Source organism: Canis lupus, chromosome 21 (genome assembly GCF_011100685.1).
Source record: "Canis lupus familiaris isolate Mischka breed German Shepherd chromosome 21, alternate assembly UU_Cfam_GSD_1.0, whole genome shotgun sequence".
NCBI lineage: Eukaryota > Metazoa > Chordata > Mammalia > Carnivora > Canidae > Canis > Canis lupus.
The window spans coordinates 24,972,433-24,992,742 of NC_049242.1; the positions used below are offsets into that span (position 1 = coordinate 24,972,433).

The window sequence follows — 20,310 nt, forward strand, 5'->3', positions numbered from 1 at the left end:
TAGAGTCGGGCCTCCTGGAGCCACAGACCACACACATCTCACCCTCACACCCTCAGGTTATGAGGGAGCCTAATTGTTATTTACGGCCAGCTCTGACTCCTGAACCACAATGAGCTACAGATGGGACCTTGCCTAAGAATCTAGGAGCATCTAGTGAGGAGACAGGGAAGGAGTTGTGGAGGCCACGGAGATTTAGATTGGCTTTTTATGAAGCTTGGAGAGCCCGGGGCTCCAGAACAAAGGACTCTCACAATCACAGGCTTTTAAAAATCCTGGCATCTCAGATAAACCCTCGAAATCTTAGCATTACAATCCCTGCCCTTAGGGACCTCAGAGACCGTCTCATTTGAACTTCTCATAGTGCGGCTGAGGGCGGAAGTGAGCCCAGAGAAAGCCTGCACCTCATCCTAGGTGGCACAGCAATGCCCCAATAAGCAGGGATAAGCTGTGATGGTGCTCCAGAGTCAGGGACATGGGCTCCAGGTCCCACTGAGGCCCTGCCTGCCGTGGGGACCCTGTCCCACAGGATCAGAGGCATGGGGTCCAGTTGTATGCAAGGGATCTGAACAGATGTCAGTCTCTGGGGTTGTGGACCAGAAGTCGTGGCGCCCTCTGCTGGCCGCACTGGATTTTAACAAAGAGGCACAAAGCAGGAGGAATGCACTAGGGGCGCCGGGCTCGGGCTCGCTCAGTCAGTGGAGCGTGGGACTCTTTAATCTGTGGGTTGTAAGTTTGAACCCCACATTGGATATAGAGAATACTTTAAAAATCTTCAGAAAAGTTTTTCACTTTTTTTGAAATTGCACTGCACTTGGCCCACCCCTAACTGGCCAAGTCGTACCCCTCTAAAGGTGGGCTGCCCCCCTGTGTGTGCGCCTTAGCTCCAAGGGGAGGGTGGACTTTGGTCTAAGAAGGAACTTGGGCTAGGAGGCCAGGGCAGGGCTCAGCCTTGGGGCAAGGCAGGAACTCAGCTGAGGCTGCTGGGCCTGAGAGCTAGCTTCAGTCCAAATTTAGGTCCAGACCCTGAGCTGGGTCTGGAATCCCACTGGGGTTGGGTTTTGGGGCCACATAGATAGGGGTCAAGTCCTAGTTCTGCGATTGCGGGGCTGTGTGGCCTGTGTGGCTTGCGCAAGTGGCTTTACTGCTCTGAGTGCAAGCTCACCAGCCCAGGGTGGTGTGAGGATCCACTGAGACCCCATGTCGGGGGCTTCTTCCAGGACGCTGGCCTCAGAACCCCTATCTGCTCCCTCTCGTCCTGCTTGCTCTGTGTCCTCCCCACAGCCTGGCATCGGGGCTCTGCCCCCTGTTTGTCCCTGCTACCTGCTCAGTGTCCACCTCCTCAGTTCGGCCCCGCAATCTATCCCTGATCCAGCTTGCAATGCCTGTTCACTTGCCTTTGCAGGCGGGGCTCCTCATTGGCCATAATGGGCCCAAAATAGCACTTCCCCTTGCTGCTTCCTGCAACCTGGCCTGTGGCTTAAAGTCTGCGAGGACAGAAGGGAGAATTGGTGTTTGGCAAGCATGCCAAAGATGTGAAGGGCTCACAGAGGTCATTTGGTTCCAGAGAGGGGAGACACTTGCCTAGGGTCACACAGTGAGGAGAAGCTAGGGCTGAGGCTTGAGTTCAAATGTCTAGGTCCCCCCATCTCCTCCCCCGGCTCTGCCTAGAACGTCTAAGCCAGGGCCTAAGCCAGACTTGGCCTCCCTTCACCAAGACTTCTGAACCTGCAGACTACTGCTGACCCCAGTTCGAGATGTACAGTGGGGCCCCTGGAGGCTAGCTAATCTAGTCCTGTGCTTCGTAGGCTCTAACGGTCATTCTCTGACTATTCTGACCACAGGAAACCTTCCGGCCCGCCGGGGCTGTCCTCCACACCCACCTCACCCCGATCGCACGCCGCCCTCCCACCCTGGCCTCAATGCCACCTTGCTGTGTGACCTGAGGTTAAGTGTCTCTCCTCTGTGCCTCATCTTCTCCATGAAGCTGATGTCTAGTTAAATCCTGCCCTCCGTCCCTAGCCCAGGAGACCACCTGGAGAACCCCTTGGAGAAGAGATGGCTCTCTCCCGGCCTGAGATCAGGACACCCTGCCCAGGGCTGGTCTACAGAACATGAGCCAGACACCTCATGAGCGGCTGGATGTGGCTCTGGCTGTTCAGACACTGTCTCTCCTGTGGCCGCCCCTCCTCTCTTCCCTGAGCTGCAGAGACCTGAGCAGACATCACATGTGAATCCAGGCCATAACACTTAGACTGGTGACCTTGAGGAAGGCAATTTACCTCCCTGCGCCTCAGTTTCCTTATCTGAAAAAGAATAAGGATTAAGTGAGAGGGTCCACACTCCTGACTTGCAGCAAACAACTGGGAGCTGGGGTTATTATTCTGTAACATTTAAGACCCGGGGAGGATGGCGAGGGCAGTGCCTGGGTGGCTCAGTCCGTTGAGCGTCTGCCTTCAGCGCAGGTCAAGATCCCAGGGTCCTGGGATCAAGTCCCACATCAGAGCAGAGAGCCAGTTTCTCCCTCTCCCTGCCACTCTGCCTATTTGTGCTCTCTCTCTCTGTGTCATATAAATAAATTTTTAAAAAGATTTTATTTATTCATGAGGGACACACAGAGAGAGAGGCAGAGACACAAGCAGGGGGAGAAGCAGGCTCCATGCAGGGAGCCCGATGTGGGACTCGATCCCGGGTCCCCAGGATCACACCCCAGGCTAGGTGCTAAATCCCTGATCCACCCAGGGATCCCTGTAAATGAAATCTTAAAAAAAAAAAAAAAAGACCCAGAGGAGGACCCCAGCTGAAGTCTCTAGATTTAATTCCACATCTGCTGTTAGTGTCAGGCATTACAGGCAACCTGGGGATGGAGCAAAGAACGAAATGAAGTTGCCTCTCCCAGAGCCCACATTCTGGCTTCCCTGCCTGCCTTTTCCTCTGCTCCAGCTGGGCCTACACCATGGACTCCTCACTCCTCTGACTGCCTTGGCTCAAGCTATCCTGCTTTCATCCCCAACCCAAGCCCCACTTCCTCTAACCCCAATGGCCAGCCATGGCCAGACCCTGGTTCTCCACCTCTGCTGGCAAAATGAAAACATGGTGCCATAAGGCAGGGTCGTGGTTACCCTTGAAGGGTAGACACGGAGGGGGCTCATGAGCAGCTTTCAGAGCAATGGAATATTTCGGTTTTTGATCTGGAGGTGTCCACCTCATGAAAATTCATCAAGCCCCACACAAATAATTTGTGCATTTCTCCATACAAACATACTTCCACGTAGTTCCTTTGAAAAATAGTGACACCTGGGCCCTACCCTCCAAATTCTGATTTAATTGGTCTGGGATGTGGACTGGGCCCCTCAGGTGATTATAATGTGCAGCCAAGGTTGACAACTACTGCTTTAGAGGAGCAAATTCTTCCAGGACTCTCCCCTGGGCCTCTGGCCTGATAGCTGTTCATCCCAGGACCTCCCTGCCCACAGCTGCCTGGCTCAGGGCTGAGCACCCACCCACAGGCCGGCCATTGCTCTGGGATGTGACCTCCTAAGTAACACTTGGCTGGGCCAGGCCCAGTCCTGCTAGGCACTTGAGCTGGGACTCGGCCTTGAGCTGCTAGGCACTTGAGCTGGGACTCGGCCTTGCTGGGGACCCGGCCTTGAGCGTCAAGTGCTGAAACTGAAGTCTGGCCAGGTTCCTATGTTGAGGGCAAAGAGGCCCCGAGGCCACAGAAGCTGTGAAGCAGTGAGAACAACAGCCATTTGGCAGCAAGGGAGGAAGCAGAGTCTCAAGGTGGAGAGGTCAAGTGTCCTGAGATGGAGCTCCAGTATCTGGGCCATGGTGCTGACAACTATTTAATAAGTGGTTCCACTAGTTAGCTTCCCTTTTATTTCAGAGCAAATCTTTGTGGAAGAAAGGACTGGCCCCATTTTACAGATGGGAAAATGAAGGCTTATAGGGGATGCAATTCATCCAAGGCCACGTAGCTAGTTAGTGGCAAAGTCAAGATTTCTGTTCAGCTTCAAAGCCTGTGTTCTTTCTGCTTTGTTTCACCGCAAATTCCACATGAACATTGCCTTCTACTCTGGAATATACACGTTTAATATAATCCCCTCCTCCTCAGATCTTCCAAGTGAAGTGGTGCTGCAGGGAGATGCTCCATGCACGTCCTATGGCCCTGAGGGCCCAGCAGACCCGAGATGCGTGTACACCAGCTTGTCAAGCATGAACCTGCACTCCTCCTTCAGCAACCGATTTGTGTAAAGTGTTAATCACTTAGGCTGAAGAATGTTCCAGAGTGTTCAGCAGAGCAGAGGCATGCTCTGTCCTCTACGGGTGGTTGCTTTCTTGAGCTCTGTGGGTATACCTGGTGGGAAGAGACCTGCCTGCGTGGACCAGCCGGTGCCCCGGGGTTGGCCTTTCCATTCTCATGTCTGATTTAATGACACATCACTTTGGACCAGAAATCAGACAGACTTGGATTCTCCCCTTGCTCCAAAACCTGACGTCACCTTGGCTTTTGTCAGATTCCCCAGCCTCATATGAGGCTTTGCTGCAGAACATCATTTCCTGGAAGAACCGTACCGTCTCCTGGTCGCCTCGTTTTTCACTGCTGCCTCATTTTGACTTGTGTCACCTTCGGATTCCCAAGCCCCATCCGAGGTCCAGTGACTGAGAAGCTGTGGGGAGCCTGGGAATGTCTACTTACACGGATGTATGATTATGTCTCATGCTTTCTATTCACACATGTCTGTAAGGGATTCTAACATGTAGCCCTGGTTACAAAGCAGTGAACTGGAGAGAACTACAGCCCAGACAGGGGCAGCAACCTGCCCAGGATAACACAGCAAGTGGCAGCCTTACCATCCCAGCACCCTCCTGGGTCCCTGAGCCCTCCCGTCTGGGCAAGTGAGTGGGTGCCAGGAGGCCCATCAGCTGGGGAGCCCTGAGGCTGCTGGCTGGAGGCCACTGCACCACTGATGGGGAGCGGTCATTTGGTGTTTCTATTTATTGACTCTTTAAAATTCATCATCCAAGGAAAGTTAATACATGACTGGTAGCAAGAGAAACATAATCTAAGACCGCAATGACCCACGCACCCCAAACAAAAACAGAGCCAAACAAACCCCATCTGAAACCAGACCTTTGGAGCTGTAGCTGAAGAAGCGAGGGGGCTGGGGGTCAGACTGGCTCCTGCAGCCTCAGGAGCAGGGAAGAGGCTGCCCTCAAATGGGTCCCAGGTGACCAGGCCATGTCCAGCCCCTCGGCGTTGGGCATTCTTCCTGGAGGGACTGCCCTGGCAGGAAGGGTGTGGAGAGAGGGTCTCCATGGTCAGAGTAAGGGGGCTCCCGGGCCCACCCTTCCAAGATGACCATACACACCAGTGCATGAGACATAGGGGCTGGGGGCCAACTCTGAGGAGGACATGGGCCCTTTCCTCTTCCCTGCTCAGGCCAGGAGAGACCCCTGGCCAGGTCCCTATCAGTGTTAGCAAATTTGGAAACGACTAAAGGCACTGCCAGCAAGTTAGGAAATGCCAAGGCCTGGGGAGGCCCCCAGATGGGAGTCGCTGCCCACTCCAGTCCTTGTCTTGTTCTGGATGACTGAGGGTGCTTGTTCCTGGTCTCCGGATACTGGAGGGCAGCCCAATCAGGACAAGGCCGTGGAAAGTATACGTTAGGAGGCAATCTTTTAGTGCCCTGAACATGCAGTGTGTGTGTGTGCGTGTGTGTGTGTGTGTGCGTTTGTGTGTGCGTGGGTACGCACGTACGAACCCATGTGTATGCGCACACATGTGCGCAAATATAATGAGGGGGGACTGGTCCTTCCGGGAAGGCTTGCCTAGGGTCCCAGGTGGCCCCCAGAGCAGGATTAGGGTTTTTTTCCCTTCTGTTACTTCCTCAGATCACCCCCTGCCCAGGTCATTGCATAAATAAGTGCTTGGGAAGGTACACATCTAAAAAGGAACATAAATACTGTACATGGGAAAGGGTTCATCCTCAGCCCTCCCACTGCCCCCAGAAAACCCTCCAAATATTGCACATGGCCCTCCCCAGCCCTGTGGGGTCAAGGCCCGGCCGTGTCTTTGGTAGAAGCTCCAGGGACAGAGGTCCTGGGCAGCCCACACGCCCCCTACTGCACCCCCATCATGAATGGGAGCACCGAAGCAGCCAGAAGGTTGGGAAAGGCCTTGGCCCACCGGCCAGCAGGTGTTCCATCAGGAATACTTCTGTGGGGATGGGAGGGAGCCCACGCAGGCATAGGCGTGCCCCTGGTGGGACGCTCCTGGTCAGAGTCTGCTAGGAAGTGTGGGCTAGGAAGAGGCAAGCGGGCTGAGGGCAGGTGGGCGGGCAAGTCCTGCGCCATGGTGGACAGGGTCACACCCTCCATAGGAGGAGGTGGTTTGTGCTGTCGTCCCGGCCCACAGTCTCGCTGCTGCCACCACCCCCACTGCTGAGTCGGAAGTCCTCATAGCCGTCACCTCCACTGATAACCAGCATTTTTGGCCTGGCTGAGGCAGGTCCTCGGTTCCGAGGGGAGTCCCGGTGCTCCAGGGATGGCAGCTTCTCAGGGCCTGGGGGGTGGAAGGAGAGGATCCATTAGCCTGGGGGTGACTGGTGGCTGTGCTGTCCCCTAAGGGCCACACCCCACAAGACAGGAAGAAAGACAGGCACAGTTTCTGTGGGGGATCCTACTTTCTGTTAGCGAAGAACTTCTTATTTGGAAGGAAATAACCACTTCCTGGCAGTCACACAACTTCTTACCTCTTATCTGTACTTTCTTCTCTCTCTCTCTTTTTTTTTTTAAGATTTTATTTATTTATTCGTGAGAGACACAGAGAGGCAGAGACATAGTAAGAGAGAGAAGCAGACTCCCCACAGTGAGCCTGATGCAGGACTCAATCCCACGACCTGGGGATCACACCCTGAGTCAAAAGCCCGGCCCAAGGTCTCGCTACTGCCACCACCCCTACTGCTGAGTCGGAAGTCCTCATAGGACTGAGCCACACAGGCGTCCCTCTTATTTGTATTTTCTAGTCAAGAGTGACGCAAGTTCCCAGGACCACATCACTTTCTCTTTCTCTCTCTCTCTCTCTCTCTCTCTCTCTCTCTCTCAGTTACTGGTTACTGCACATGTACTGTCCTCCTCAAACTGCTTCCTGCTTCCAACAGCCCCTTCCCAGCTAGGGAGCTTAGGTCTTTTCTGGGCACAGACCCCTCCTGCCCAAGGCTTCCCTGTTCCTGATTCCCACAGCCACTTCCTCTTGGGAATCTGGTTTCCTGCCCAGTCAAAGCAAGACTTGGCTAACTTGATGGATGCCATCTCCTAACATGTTTCACTTTCTAATCCTCATAGTCCACTTCTGTCCTCCCTGCCATTCTGTGTTCTCCCTGCTGGTGCTACTTCTGTTTCCGCTCTGCACATCACTTCCTGACTTCCGGACGTCTTGCCCTAGACATCATTTCTGGTCCTCTTTTAATTCTTGCCATATACATCCCTTGCTGTGCCAGAGTCTAATTCCTGGGTGACAGTTCTTATACTTCACTCCTTGTCTACTGTGACACTTCTGGGTAGAGTCTTACACACACACACTATCCTAAAAGGTTTTGTTTTGGCGTCTTTAGAGCCTATTTCCTGTCGCACACGCCATGTCCAGCTCTGTATTACACTCCCCTTCCCTCTTAAAATCTCTCCTGGCAGGACAGGGAGGATTCTTAAATAGAGTCCAGGATCCCTGGGTGGGGGTAGGACGCACAAACCCACCGGTGTCTGGGGGAGGTGGTGGGGTTGGACAAAGCAGGTTGAAGCCATCTGGCAGTTGGACTGCAGCCAAGAAGCGGACGTGGCCAGTATGTCCCTGGCCTAGGCCAGCAGGGCTAAGGGGTGCTCGCGGGCAGCTAACGGTACTGGGTGAGGTGGGCATGGTGAGCACGACGCCAGCACTGGTGCCCACCCACAGCAGTTCTTCGCACACCAGCAGCGCTGTGATCCTCAGGCAGGCGGCCTTGTGCTGCCGGATGATGGCGTCCGAGCCTAGGGCGCGAGAGACAGACCAGAGCTGAGGCCAAATCCTCGCCTTGGCTCGGCCTCCTCAACGAGGGCGCAGAAAGGCTGGAAGGAATGGGCAGTGATGGACTGAGGTCAGTACCTGCCAGCATCCTGTGCACGGGAGGTGTGACGTCCACCTCAGCCAGCTGCTCAAAGGTGTCTGGATGGTAGAGACACACGTGGGCACTGCCTTTCAATGTCACCCATACACCCAGGCTGGAGTCTACCATACAAGCCACGCTGCGGCTGGAATCCTGGCCCACGTAGAACGTGTGCTGGTAGCGGGGGCAGGGAGAGACCAGATGGGTGACTGACAGGCCTGCCTTCCCTGGCTCTCCCTGCGCATGCTCCACCAGTGCCTACCTCCCCCACCTACAACTCACTCCAAACCTCTCTAGAAAGCCCACCTGGACTAACAGCACAGGCAGCCTTGTTCCTTGATCAAGGTGATCAACCTGTGGAAGCTTGAATTTCATGGAAGACCACCCCCCCCCCCCCCCGCCCCACTTAATCCTCAGGAATTAAAATGAGGCTTCCTTTTCCCCAGAAACTCTGATTCTGTGATCAGAGAATTTTAGAGCTTGAAGCGTTTTTGGATCAATCACTGGCCTCTCCCTGGACAGAGAGATGCTTTTTTATGGCCCCCATGGTCTCATCTCCCTCTCTCATGGGCCAGGCTTACCCCAAATCAATTCTGTCCCCTTCCCCCCACCCCCTGCCACTGCTACCTCTAGCTGCAGCGTGTCAGGGCTCAAGACAAGGACTCGGTTTTGGCAGCCACACCACAGCCGCCCACCAACAGACACCATCTTGGTGATCGGGCTCCCCTGAGAACCCAGGGTCACTGACTTGAAGTTCTGAGGGTCCCAGAAATGGCCTGGAGTGAGAGTGGGATAAAGAAAAACAGAGCAAATTCAGTCTATTATTGCACTGGAGCCTCACTCCCACACCCTGAAATGAAATGCTAAACACCCCATTTATATATGAGAACACCAAAGCCCAGAGAGGGCCTGAGAAGTGCCCAAAGCCATGTCTCCAGACTCATGGCCCCAGAGCCCCACCCTTGCTCAGAAGAGAGTGCCACACTAGCAACATTAGCTGGGTGGGGTGGGGTAGGCACTCACCTGCTTCTCTTTGGTAGACCACAAGTTCTCCATTGGCCAGAGACACAAACACCTGGTTATTCAGATACCTAGGCAGGGAAAAGAAGGAGGAGTCAGGGGTTTCAGGAGGCCAGAGGAGGTCACCTGGGGCCAAGGCAATCATAGAATGGCTATGGCTCCTGAGAGACCACCACTGCAGGCAGGGGAGCCTGAGGCTAGGAAGGGGTAGACACTTGCCCACAGTCACATAGCGTGTGGGAGGCACAGCTAGCCTAGGACGAGGCTTCTGGCCTCCAGCCTCCATAGAGAGAAGGGGCCAGCAAAGCAGGGAGACCTGGGTGAACAAAAGGAGGCCTGCGTGTGTACAAGGGTCTGGAGCCAGGAGGACTACCCAGGGGTCTTACAGGATGCAGGTCACAGAGGCTGCGTGCTGGAGCTTCATGCTGTTCCTGCGGTCGCGGATGCTGTCGGAGGACTGGTATACGTGGACACTGTGGATCGGAGGTGGGCACCTGTGACAAATGCTTGCGTATGCCAGTCCCTCAAGGTATCCCTCCGCCTCTGTCTCCACCACCATCTCCTCCCTGCCGGGTACTGCGCGAGGTACTGAGATCCCAGAGCCTCCCCGTGGGTTTCAGGCCCACTGGCAGCCCAGGCTGGCAGTGCTCCTGAGGTCTGACCCAAAGCCTTCCTGCTTCTTGCACCGTGTTCCCAGCCCCTCTCCTGTCCCTACCAGCCATCCTCAGTGCCCAGCCACACAGAGCTCTGGTAGGCCTCGGGGTCAACGCTCAGCAGGTCCTCAAGGCTGCCCCGGGTGAAGGAGCCATGGCTGGAGCGGCGAAGGGCTCTCCCATCCATCGGGCTGGTGCTGCAGGGACCGCTAGGCCCGAAGGAGCCAGACAGTGGCAGGAAGCCGGGCTCCTGCTCCTCCTCTGAACTGGTCGTCTCTGCCGTGGCCTCCTTGGAGCTCGGGGTCTCCTCATCTGAGGGAGACAAAGTTCTCTCCCTCCATTCCCCTCTGCCAGGCCCAAGACCTGATAACTTTCAAGGTCCCTATCTCCCCTCCATGTATCCCTCCTGGCCACGTCCCTCCTGAGAGCCTCCCACTGCTGTTCTCCCTTCCCCGAGGCCTCTGTGGGGCTCAGGCCTTGTTATTCTGCTCGCTGACAGGTCAGTGCTACGGGCTCCTACTCCTGACCTGGCCCACTCCAGACCACCACCACATCATGGATGGGGGGGGGTCAACCACCCCACCCCCTACTCTATCTCACCTACTCAACTGGGCTTTCTGGCGTCTTCAGGATCTGGCCCGACTGGCCCACTACCCGCTGCCCGCCTTGCCCACTGCTCTGTGTGCTGACATCCTGAGACTTGATTCCATGCCTTTGCCTATGCTGGTCCCTCCTCACCCACCAGTACCTATTGGGCTGCCCCTCCTCTGTGTAGTCCATCCTGCCTGACAGCCCCAAGCTGGGCACTCACTGCCAAAGCTGGAGGAGATGGTGGACCGGCTGGCTTGGCTCTGCAGGGTTCCCGAGGGGCTGGGCGAAGACTCATCATCAGAGTCACTATCAAAGGGCACCAATTCTGGGCGGGGATCCCCTCCGGCGGGGCCTGGTGCCATCTCCAGCCCCGAGCCAGCAATGGAGATGTGCAGGCAGGGCTGGGGCCCAGGCTCTGCCAGTGTCGCTGCTTCTTCGTCTGTGGCCTCAACGTCCAGTTCTGGACCGGGGGTCTCCATTGCCGTCTCTGGGGGATTCCTCAGGGAGGCAGGCTGCTCCCTGTGAGATACAGGAGTCGGGAGGAGGGCCGCCAGGACCCAGGGCTCTTCCCACCTCGTCCGCAAGCCCACTAGGCCCCGCGCCACCCATCACCCCGATGTGACAAGACTGCCACCACATCGGGGTTAGGGTCAGGGCCTCACCTGTGGCCGCGGCGCTGCAGACCTGGCACTGCGCCAATGCAGAGGATGCGGGCAGAGCAGACGGCAATGCAGGCCTCCACGTCCGGCTCAGCACGCAGGCTCAGCAGGCACACCTGGCCCACGTAGCCATCGCTGTTGCACACCCACACTTCAGGCATGGGCTCGGGGCAGCTACTCTGGGTCGGGGCCGCACAAGAGAACTGCAGAAGGCACCAGGGGACAGGGGAAGATAAATGAGGAACTGCTGGTGGCTCCCCACTGCTCTCCAGGCTGACTCACAGAATGGATGGGTGTGCATGAATTCCCAATATACACGTACACGCACACACACAGCGCATGTGACACTCTACAGATCACATGCATATGTGTCCATGTGATGTAGGTATCATCCATTCACACACATATGTGCACCCACACCCACACATATAAACCCTAATGTGACCACATATATGTATGGGTAACAAATGTGAAAAGTGTAACCTCTGTCCAGATGTATGCAGACTCATAAAAGTACATAACTTAGACATCTCATGTTAACCAGACAGCCTTTGTTCACATGCACCCATGGATGTGCGTGGCCATACCCACATGTGTGACACATGTAGTATCCATGTGCATGTGCAGAGTTATACACTCAAAGGCAGAGGGGGCGACTGTAATGTTCAAGACATATACCTGATGTTGTGCACAAAACAAAAACATGTGAACACATGCTGGAATACACATACTCACGTGACCCAGGTGCCCACACGCACCTGCATGCCACTGCGGGTTTTCATGATGGGGATGGCCTTCAGGAATTCAGGGTCTAGACAGCTTTTGCTGGATGCTGTAGCAGAGGAGGACAAGCAGACATACTTAGCATCCACCTCACCTGTGACCATCTCCTTTCCTCACCTGTGACCATCTCCTTTCCTCCCCTGCTCTTCAGGGTCTCTCAAGGAAAAAGGAGGTGCCTGTAGGTTATGCCCTGCATGTCCCTGGCCTCAATCCTCCCATCTGTACAATGCAGGAGGCAGACTCAGAGGTCCTGAAGGATCTTCTAAGCCCTGGACCCTGATGAGTAGCTTTCCAGGGCCTGCTCACACTGTATGTGCGTGGCGGGGGCAGGAAGGGGGAGGTCCTGGCATCCTCTCTCACAGTAGCACCCCTGTCCTGAGCTCACCCTATCCACTGAGTCCCCTCCCTGCCAGTGAGGCCCTGGCAGAGTCCCCAGCTTCTCTGTCGGAGTCTCAGTCCACCCTCCCAGCAGCAGGGACCAAAGCACAGGACTCAGGATTTCTGACAGATCACTACATGGTGCGGTACACTGCCTGGAGGTGCTAGAAGGAGGACACCAGCATGGGCCTGGCTTACCCAGCTTCCTCTTGGCCTCATCAAAGGCCTGCTCGAAGCCGAGGCGGGCGTCAGGGTGAGGGAACTCAAAGATGAAGGAGTCAGTGCCTTCAGGCCTCGTGGCGCACAGCTCCAGCTTGGTAGGGGGGAAGGACAGTGCATAGCACAGTGCCTGCTTCTCCGACAGGTCCCGGTGCATGGCGGCTGAGAGGTCCCGCAGCGCTTCATCCAGGGTCTGCCAGGAGGAGGACCCTAGGCCTTAGGCCCTGACATCTCCCCACAGTCTGCTCCTGCCCTGAGAATGCAAGCGGGGCCCTGCCTCTCCCCTCAGACAGAAAATGGGACTCTGTCTCCCCACTGGAGGAGGTAGGCTGGCCTCCAGCCCACCCCCCACCCCCCCACAGACACCATGGGCCCTCTCTCCTCCCTCAGCTGGGGACAGAGCTGTGTCTCCACCCTCAGGCCTGGAACATGTCACTTCCCTCAGCTGCAGTGAGGCTGTATTTTCCCCTTGCAGTAAGTGACAGAGGTGAGTGACCTCTTCCTCGGGCAAATGAAAAGTCTGTTCTCTCTCCCTCAGAGAGAGTCTGGTGGACCCCACCACCCCCACTGCCCTAGCCTCAGGCAGAGGGCACTGACCTGGTGAGGGAAACCAAGGCTCTCGGAGAGCTTGCTCATTTGGCCTAGGGTGGTCAGGTCCTCATCTAGGCGGTTGATAGCTTTCTGGATGTTCTCCCGATTGGTGGCCTGGGATGCCCCTGGTAGGGACAGAGGAAGGCCATTGGTAGATACAGAGGCAGACAAGGTCAGGTTTGGACAGACATTCTTCCCCTCCCTCACAGTCTGCAGTTCAGTGTGGGGAGTGGCCTGACAAGCTGAGAGCTTGTAAACCCTGAGATCCAAGGAACAAAGTGACAGGCAGCTCGCAAAGAAACACCAGGCCTGGGAACAGGGGACTGCCTGATGCAGAGCCACTTGGCACAAGGTGCTGGTCCCTTGGAGAACTCCCTGGAAGAGCATAAAGCATAAACAGCAGACAGCTCTGCAGCTTATGCAGGCTCCAGCTGACACTGGAAGCTGCAGTGGTACGGCCTCCACAGGGGAGTCAGCCGGGCAGCCAGAGCCTCAGGCGGTCAAATCTGCTGACCAAGGGACTCAATTCCCCCACAAAGGAGGGAAAATGAGCTGATGCTCTGGATTTCTCTAGTCCTACCCCATACCTGACCATAGCCAAGTAGCTGGCCCCATAGGCCAGCTCAGCATCCCCACACCCAGCACTGCCTGGCTGGGGGTTTACACCCTGGGCCAGTAACCCACAAATGGGCAGAGTAGACAGCAGTGGAATGTACTAGACAAGCTAAGGCTTGGGTCGTCTCGTACTCCTTCTGAAGGAAACCGTCCCCCCCACAACCCTCACAACCTGGGCAGCCATATGTTCTTCCGTATGACCCTGTCTCACTCTCACCATACTTGACTGGACAGGAGTAGACACCTGACCTAAAGGTAATCATTTTATCAACTGGCCTGTGCTCCAGTGAGAAGAGACAAATTAGACCAATAATCAACTTGTATTCCTACATACAGGCCCATGTGAGGCAGGCCTGGCTTTACCCTGGGGGCCACCAGGGAGCCTAGGGACAGAGTCTGGACCTAAACTGCCTGCTGGCCCAGAGGTGCCCACACCACCATCTCAGACCAATCGCCCCACTCAGAAAGGTAAACTTCAGACCCTGGAGTGGCTAGAGAGAAAGACCACGATGCAGAACAGGCCATGATGGATCACAGGAGTTGGGGGGAAGGAAGAAGCAAAGAAAGCGGAGTAGTGAAAACAAGCAGACACACAGAAGGAGACACAGACACATGTACACACAGCGGGAGGAGCAGCTCTTTGAAACCACCTCAGCTCCTAACAGCCTCAGCCCCAAACAACACGGATCTTTCCAACCAGCCTCGTGCTTGGACTGACTTGAGAGCATCTCTGCTCCCTATGAGCAAAACTGCTGGACCAGAGCAGCGTGTTGTGGTCTAACAGGATGCTTATACAGTGGTCAGTGGCAAGCAGCGGGTGTCTACACCCCTGCACCACCCCAGCCTAGGTTAGGGTCCCGCCAGGTCAGAAGGTGGTCCTGGTGTGGCTCTGTGGCAGGCAAACTGATCCTGCAAGCCACCTCCCTTGTCCTGGATGGGAAAATGAGGCCCCAAAGCGCAAAAGAGGATGGGTAGGCAGCCAGCCTGGTCACAGTTCTTACAGGAGAGCCCGGATACCCAGAACCCTGGGGTGGGCCCGAGGCAGCCCCACCTTTGATGATGTCCGCATCTTCCAGAGGCAGCTTCCATAGCAGCTTATACTTGCTGGCTGTGTCAATGACACTGGCTGCCGTGTACCTGTGGGGAGCCAAGGGGGTGTTGTGGCCAAGGCAAGACAGCTGCTCACCCCTACCCAAGGCCAGCCCCACCCCAGGCACTCACAGGCTCATGGAGCTGCGCCGCAGGGAGCCCGACTTCCGCTTCAGGGTGGTGCAGACAATGAGATCCGTGAACAGGAAGAGGGACCGGTCCTTCTTGCCACCGACTGCCTTCTGTGGAGCCCGAGGCAGGACTCATGTCCAGAGGCCCACCCTCCTGCCCACCATGCCCAAGGGGACAGCCAGGCCCAGAGAGGGGTGAGGGCTCTGCCCCAGGTGCCCAGAGGCAGAGTTGAGACTCCACCTGGGACTCCTGTTGTGGGGAAGAGCAGGGAGGCCCAAGGGCAGCAGGTGTAAGCAGAAGCATGAACAAAGTGGGGTGATGGGAACAGGTGGGTAGACAATGGGACACTTCTTACCACTTCAATGACCATCTCCTGCCTTAGGAACCGCCGCAGAGGGGCTTGGAGCTGTGGGGCAGGACAGATAAAACATCTTGAAGCCCAATTATTAATCCCACCTCCTCCCCAGACCCTGGCGACCCCTCGGCCCCACCCCATGGGCGAGGCCAATAGAAGCAACACCCCATCTATCCTCCTAATAGTGTGTCAGGTGGTGGGACATGTGGCCAGACACAGACACGGAAGAGGACATGGATATGGCCAGAGATGGGTGGAGATGCTGGCAGACATGGATGTGAACACACTGCAGACACCACTGTGGATGTGGTCGTGACTGTGATTCCAGGTGACCACAGATGCAAACAAAGCCATGGGTGGAGTGGGGGGCACTCACATCCTCCATGCCCTCGATGTGAGCCTCAATTTCCTGCAGCACACGGGCATGTCGCTCTGCCTCCTCAGCACTCCGCACACCCTTGTTGATGCGTTCAGCCACCTGTTTGATGTTCCGCTGAGCATCCAGCAGGAGTGGGTGGTCTGGGTGGTCCTCAGGTGTGTGCTTCAGGAGGTCCTGGGTTAGGAATGGGGACAAGACCTCTACTTCGCTGCCCCTTCCAGGCCCTGGGTGCCCACACTGACTGCTGGAACAGGAGTGACTATAGGTGGACTGCAGAGAGGATTTCTTTTCCAACCCAACCCTTGAAGACTCTGATATCAGCCCCAACCAGGTAGGGGCCTCCCAGCCCGCTGCATCCTCACATGCCTCCCGGCTTTGCCCCCCTGCCCACCCAACCCCATGCCCACCTTCACCAGAAGTTCATAGCGTGGGATCCGCTGCACAGGCTTGATCATGAGGTCAGACAGTGCCTGCTTCTCCTTGTTCTCACGCATGCTTTGCTGAAACCAGAAACAAGGTGGACAGGCACCCGTGTGAGGAATGTCATGGAAAGAAGGGAATGTCCAGGGGCAAGCCCCCAGCTAGTCCCTCCAGCCCAGCCTGGGAGCTCTTGCCACCCCACTCTCCGCGCCCCCAGCCAAAATTGGCCCACGGTGAGGGTCATGGTCATCCCCCTGAGCTAGCACACCATACCTCCAAGAACTTGAGAAAGGCAGGCCTTGCCTCCTTAGCCACACGCACGGCATCCTTTGCATTGAGAAAGTTATCAATGTAGGCAGAATAGATGTTGACCAGGACGTCCTTGGAGAACTGTGGATGAAGAGGAAGGTTGGGGATCTTCAAGGTGTCCCTTACTCCACCTCATCCTATCCTGGTTTCCAGTGACTCATAAGCCAATATCCTTTCCCTCCAACTGGACATGATATGGTCTCTAAGGGATCGAGCATGTGCTCCTGTCATGTATACATGTGGTATGTGTGACCATGTGAGTAGGTGTGTGCATGGGTGCACACACACCCACATATCTTACCTATGGTTTGTGCATACACAGACATATGCCTAGATGTGTCCTGTGGATAGGCTCTCCCATTTCCAACTGGGTGTTTCCATTCCTTGGTCTCCAACCCCCCTAAATCCAGCCAGGCAGGTCTCCCTCCTCACTGTCCTCTGAGAGATACTCATTCCAGCCACTTGGCCTTTGCTCATGTAATTCCACCAGAATGCCCTTAGACATCAAATCTCACCTACTCTCAGGGCTAAGCTCCACCTGTGCCTCCTCCAGGAAGCACTCCCTGCCCTGACTAGGGCTCTTCCTGGAACCATACCTGGCCTCTGGCCTCTGGCCTCCCTTGATCCCCCCAGGACAGGTCTCCTCTCTGCAAGATAGGTACGAGATACAGACACCCACCCTGTCCAGTAAAATCTTGCTCTGTGGGGGCACACAGCTGGTGGCTAACCCCTGATAGCCAGCAGACAGCTGGGCTAAATGTGAAAGGCCCTGGCTGGGAGTTGGGACACCCTGGTTCCTGTCTCGGCTGTACCACGGACAGGTTAGGTGACCTGTGGTGGTGTTTGTTTCTGGCCCCTCTGGACCAACAAGAGCCTCTGTTTCAAAGACACTAACTGTCCTCCTCCCCAGGCCTGGGGTGTGCTGCAGGGCAGAGGCTGCAGCAATTTGAAGAGGAAGACAGCCCTTACCCCCCAGCCCACCCTGCGGTAGAGCATTCTTTGTTGTGCCTTCCCTGGGGTTGGGGTTTCTGCTCCAGTCAGACCATGGTCAGCATCAAAGTCCAGACAGGGGATGAGCCTGGTGACACTAAGGGTGGTGATGGCCTGGAGATGTCAGCACTCAACCGGGGTCCCATCAAGATTCTTGTCACATCAGTTCTAGGTCAGCAGGCACCGTCTAAGATCTTCTTAGGCCCAAGGCCCACCCCCATCATCACAAACACATGAAAAGACATCCACATCTCACAAAAATAGATAAGGTGTTTTGTTTTTTTTTGTTGTTGTTGTTAGTACAATTTTTGGAAGGGGTTTTATAATTTTGCTTTTGAAATTATTTGGCTCTGAGTAACCATTTAGTTTGTATTCGCCTATGATTTATCAGTCATCACCATGCATTCTTGGGAATTCTGGCCAAATAACAAAATGTCACTTAAGTTTTTTCAAATGTAATTAAGTTCATATAAATGAATACTAAATTTAACAATGAAAGAAAATGGTATGCTATGTTTTTACATTTAATTAAACGTTTATTAGTTTTGCTTTTACAGTTCTTTTTGAATTTTGAAGCCGATGCCTTTTCTAATTTCCCATTCACTACTGTAGGATCCTGAAGAGCTCACAGGCAGGGGTCTGCTTGTGGTGAAAGGGGGTACAGAGTAGGGCAGAGTGTGGGCATTGGAGCCGCATTTCCTGGAGTTGAACCCTTTATCACTCACTAACCATGATTTTGATCTGGTTACTTTCTCTCTATGCTACAGACCCATCAATCTTAAACATAGAGATATAACTTAACTGCAACTTTCTCCTAGACTTGTGGATATATATAACGTATTTAGAATGATGGCTAAGTACCAAATAGTCAGCTATCTTATTAAAATGCTGGATGGAGAGGTGCCTGGGTGGCTCAGTCAGTTAAGGGTCTGCCTTCTGCTCAGGTCATGATCCCGGGGTCCTGGGATTGAGCCTTGCACTGGGCTCCCTGCTCAGTGGGGAGTCGGATTCTTCCTCTCCCTGTGCCTTCTCCCCCCTGCTCATGCTCTGTCTCTCTCAAATAAATAAAATATTTAAAATGCCAGATGGAGAAAAGGGCTAGTCAAGGTGAGGGCTGAGGTCAGTATCAGCACCAGCTCAAGGTCAGGACTAGTGTCAAGTGCCAGTGACCAGAGTTGGGTCCAGGATCGGGGTCAGTGTCTGGTTGGGATTGGGGTCCATGCCAGCTTCAGCCAACTCTGGGATTTGGCAGTGTTCAGGTTCAGGTCAACCCAAGGGCTGGAGTTAGTGCCAGTGTTTGCTCAAGTTCTAGGGTTGGATTCGGGATCAGAGGCAGCGTCCAGGTAGAGTGGGTGTGGGTGAGGGGTCTTCAGTAGGAGCCATCCCCTTCCAGGAGGCACCCTGGCTTGTGGGGGCTGTGGTAGTAGGCAGCTGGGCCACTCACCGACTGGACAAGCAGGTCTCCCACCTTCTGCTGGGCATGCCAGGTCTGCACACAGTGCCGCACCTGCTCTAGGAATTGTTCATGATGCTCCAGGAGCTCAGGGATCTGGTCGAAGATTTCATCCACCAGCGATGGGTCACACAGCAAGGAGTTCTCTGGCTGCTTCAGTGGCTGCATGTAGCCCTGGGGGACCCACAGGGTCAGTGTGGGTACCCTCAGAGGGATGGACCCCAACCTACTGGCACAGGTGCACACGAAATCACCTGGGCCAGTAACTCAGTGGCTGTGCCTCCTGGATCTTCCACATGAAACTTCAAGCTCTAGGAGGGAGATGGAAGGCCTATCCCTACACCCCTTGCTGTGCAAGGGCCTGGCCCAAGATGGGGTTCAGGAAAGGTTTGTTAGATGCATGAACAAGCAGAGCTTGGAGTGAGGAAAGCAAGAAGATTGGGCTCCTGGGAGACCCCCACACACAAACTTAGCAAACATTTTATTGAGCACTCACTCTGTTCAGCAGTGAACAAGGAAGACCAAACTCCCTGCCCTAGTAGAGCTTACAGTCTGGTAGGAAGAAACACACAAATACAGAAAGAAACAAAAATAAGCCACATTTCATCAAATCTTTAAGAAAAAAACTGCTGCCGGGACACCCAGGTGGCTCAGCAGTTGAGCACCTGCCTTGGGCTCAGGGTGTGATCCTGGAGTCCTGGAATCGAGTCCCACACCAGGCTCCCTGCATGGAGCCTGCTTCTCCCTCTGCCTAATCTCTGCCTTTCTCTCTCTGTGTCTCTCATGAATAAATAAATAAAATCTTAAAAAGAAAAAGAAAAGAAATGCTGCCAATTCAGTTATTATTATATGCCATCAGTTATAGGATGAACCTGGATTTCAGAGCTGTTAAATTGTGAAGGAGGTATCTTAGAAGCAGTTACACATGGAGAGTTAAAAGATGAGAAATGCTGTAGGGAAAATAGAGCAAGGAGGGGCATGGGAGGCCTTCAGTGCCACTATCTGAGCATTGTTTTCAGTTTTCAGATCTACTGGTCAGTCTGATTAAAACTGTTCTTTTTCACCTCAAATCTGCATTCACCTTTGTTTCCTGAGAATGGAGAGAACCTGCTTAGCAGCAGGCCGGGCTCACAGAGCGGTCGCCCTCTACTGGCCTAAACTGTAACTACAAGCCCAAGAACTGATGTTTGAAAAAGTAATGCAACGTTGGGGTAAAATTTAAATTAAACATATTTAAAAATTGGCGTGTTTTATAAAGCAGCCTCAAGAAAGTGAAGCTCAACAGAATCCTCTTGCCCAGTTGGGGATTCTTAAAAAGGCCAGGAGGGTGACGGTGAGGAGACAGGCAGGGAGCCTCCTCTTTTACTGCATCTAGGCTAAGGCCTTCTCTGTGCGGGGTGAGGCAGGGTGGGGGGTGCTCTCCCACAAAGAGAGGAGCTAAACTGCACCACACACACAAGCAGGCCCACAGTGGGAGGAAAAAATGAGCTGAGAACCCGATATGGAACTTCCTAGGAGCCAACACCTGCACCCACT

The 20,310-nt window shown here is 54.6% G+C and overlaps 1 protein-coding gene across 1 annotated transcript in view; it reads right to left on the minus strand.

Moving 5' to 3' along the window:
* Positions 1-3,859: 3,859 nt before the first annotated feature.
* The window catches only part of ARHGEF17 (Rho guanine nucleotide exchange factor 17), a 59,860-nt gene continuing 43,409 nt past the window's right edge, over positions 3,860-20,310 (minus strand). Inside the window, exons 3-21 of the mRNA XM_038568710.1 lie at positions 18,766-18,948; positions 16,296-16,412; positions 16,010-16,102; positions 15,600-15,776; positions 15,224-15,274; positions 14,869-14,978; positions 14,699-14,784; positions 13,039-13,157; positions 12,421-12,634; positions 11,820-11,893; positions 11,065-11,264; positions 10,623-10,921; positions 9,874-10,123; positions 9,545-9,631; positions 9,162-9,229; positions 8,766-8,914; positions 8,138-8,312; positions 7,753-8,022; positions 3,860-6,562 (exon numbers count right to left, since the gene is read on the minus strand). Of these exons, the coding sequence (XP_038424638.1) occupies positions 6,366-6,562; positions 7,753-8,022; positions 8,138-8,312; positions 8,766-8,914; positions 9,162-9,229; positions 9,545-9,631; positions 9,874-10,123; positions 10,623-10,921; positions 11,065-11,264; positions 11,820-11,893; positions 12,421-12,634; positions 13,039-13,157; positions 14,699-14,784; positions 14,869-14,978; positions 15,224-15,274; positions 15,600-15,776; positions 16,010-16,102; positions 16,296-16,412; positions 18,766-18,948 (2,919 nt within the window). The 3' untranslated portion in view covers positions 3,860-6,365. The remainder of the gene's footprint in view (positions 6,563-7,752; positions 8,023-8,137; positions 8,313-8,765; positions 8,915-9,161; positions 9,230-9,544; positions 9,632-9,873; positions 10,124-10,622; positions 10,922-11,064; positions 11,265-11,819; positions 11,894-12,420; positions 12,635-13,038; positions 13,158-14,698; positions 14,785-14,868; positions 14,979-15,223; positions 15,275-15,599; positions 15,777-16,009; positions 16,103-16,295; positions 16,413-18,765; positions 18,949-20,310) is intronic.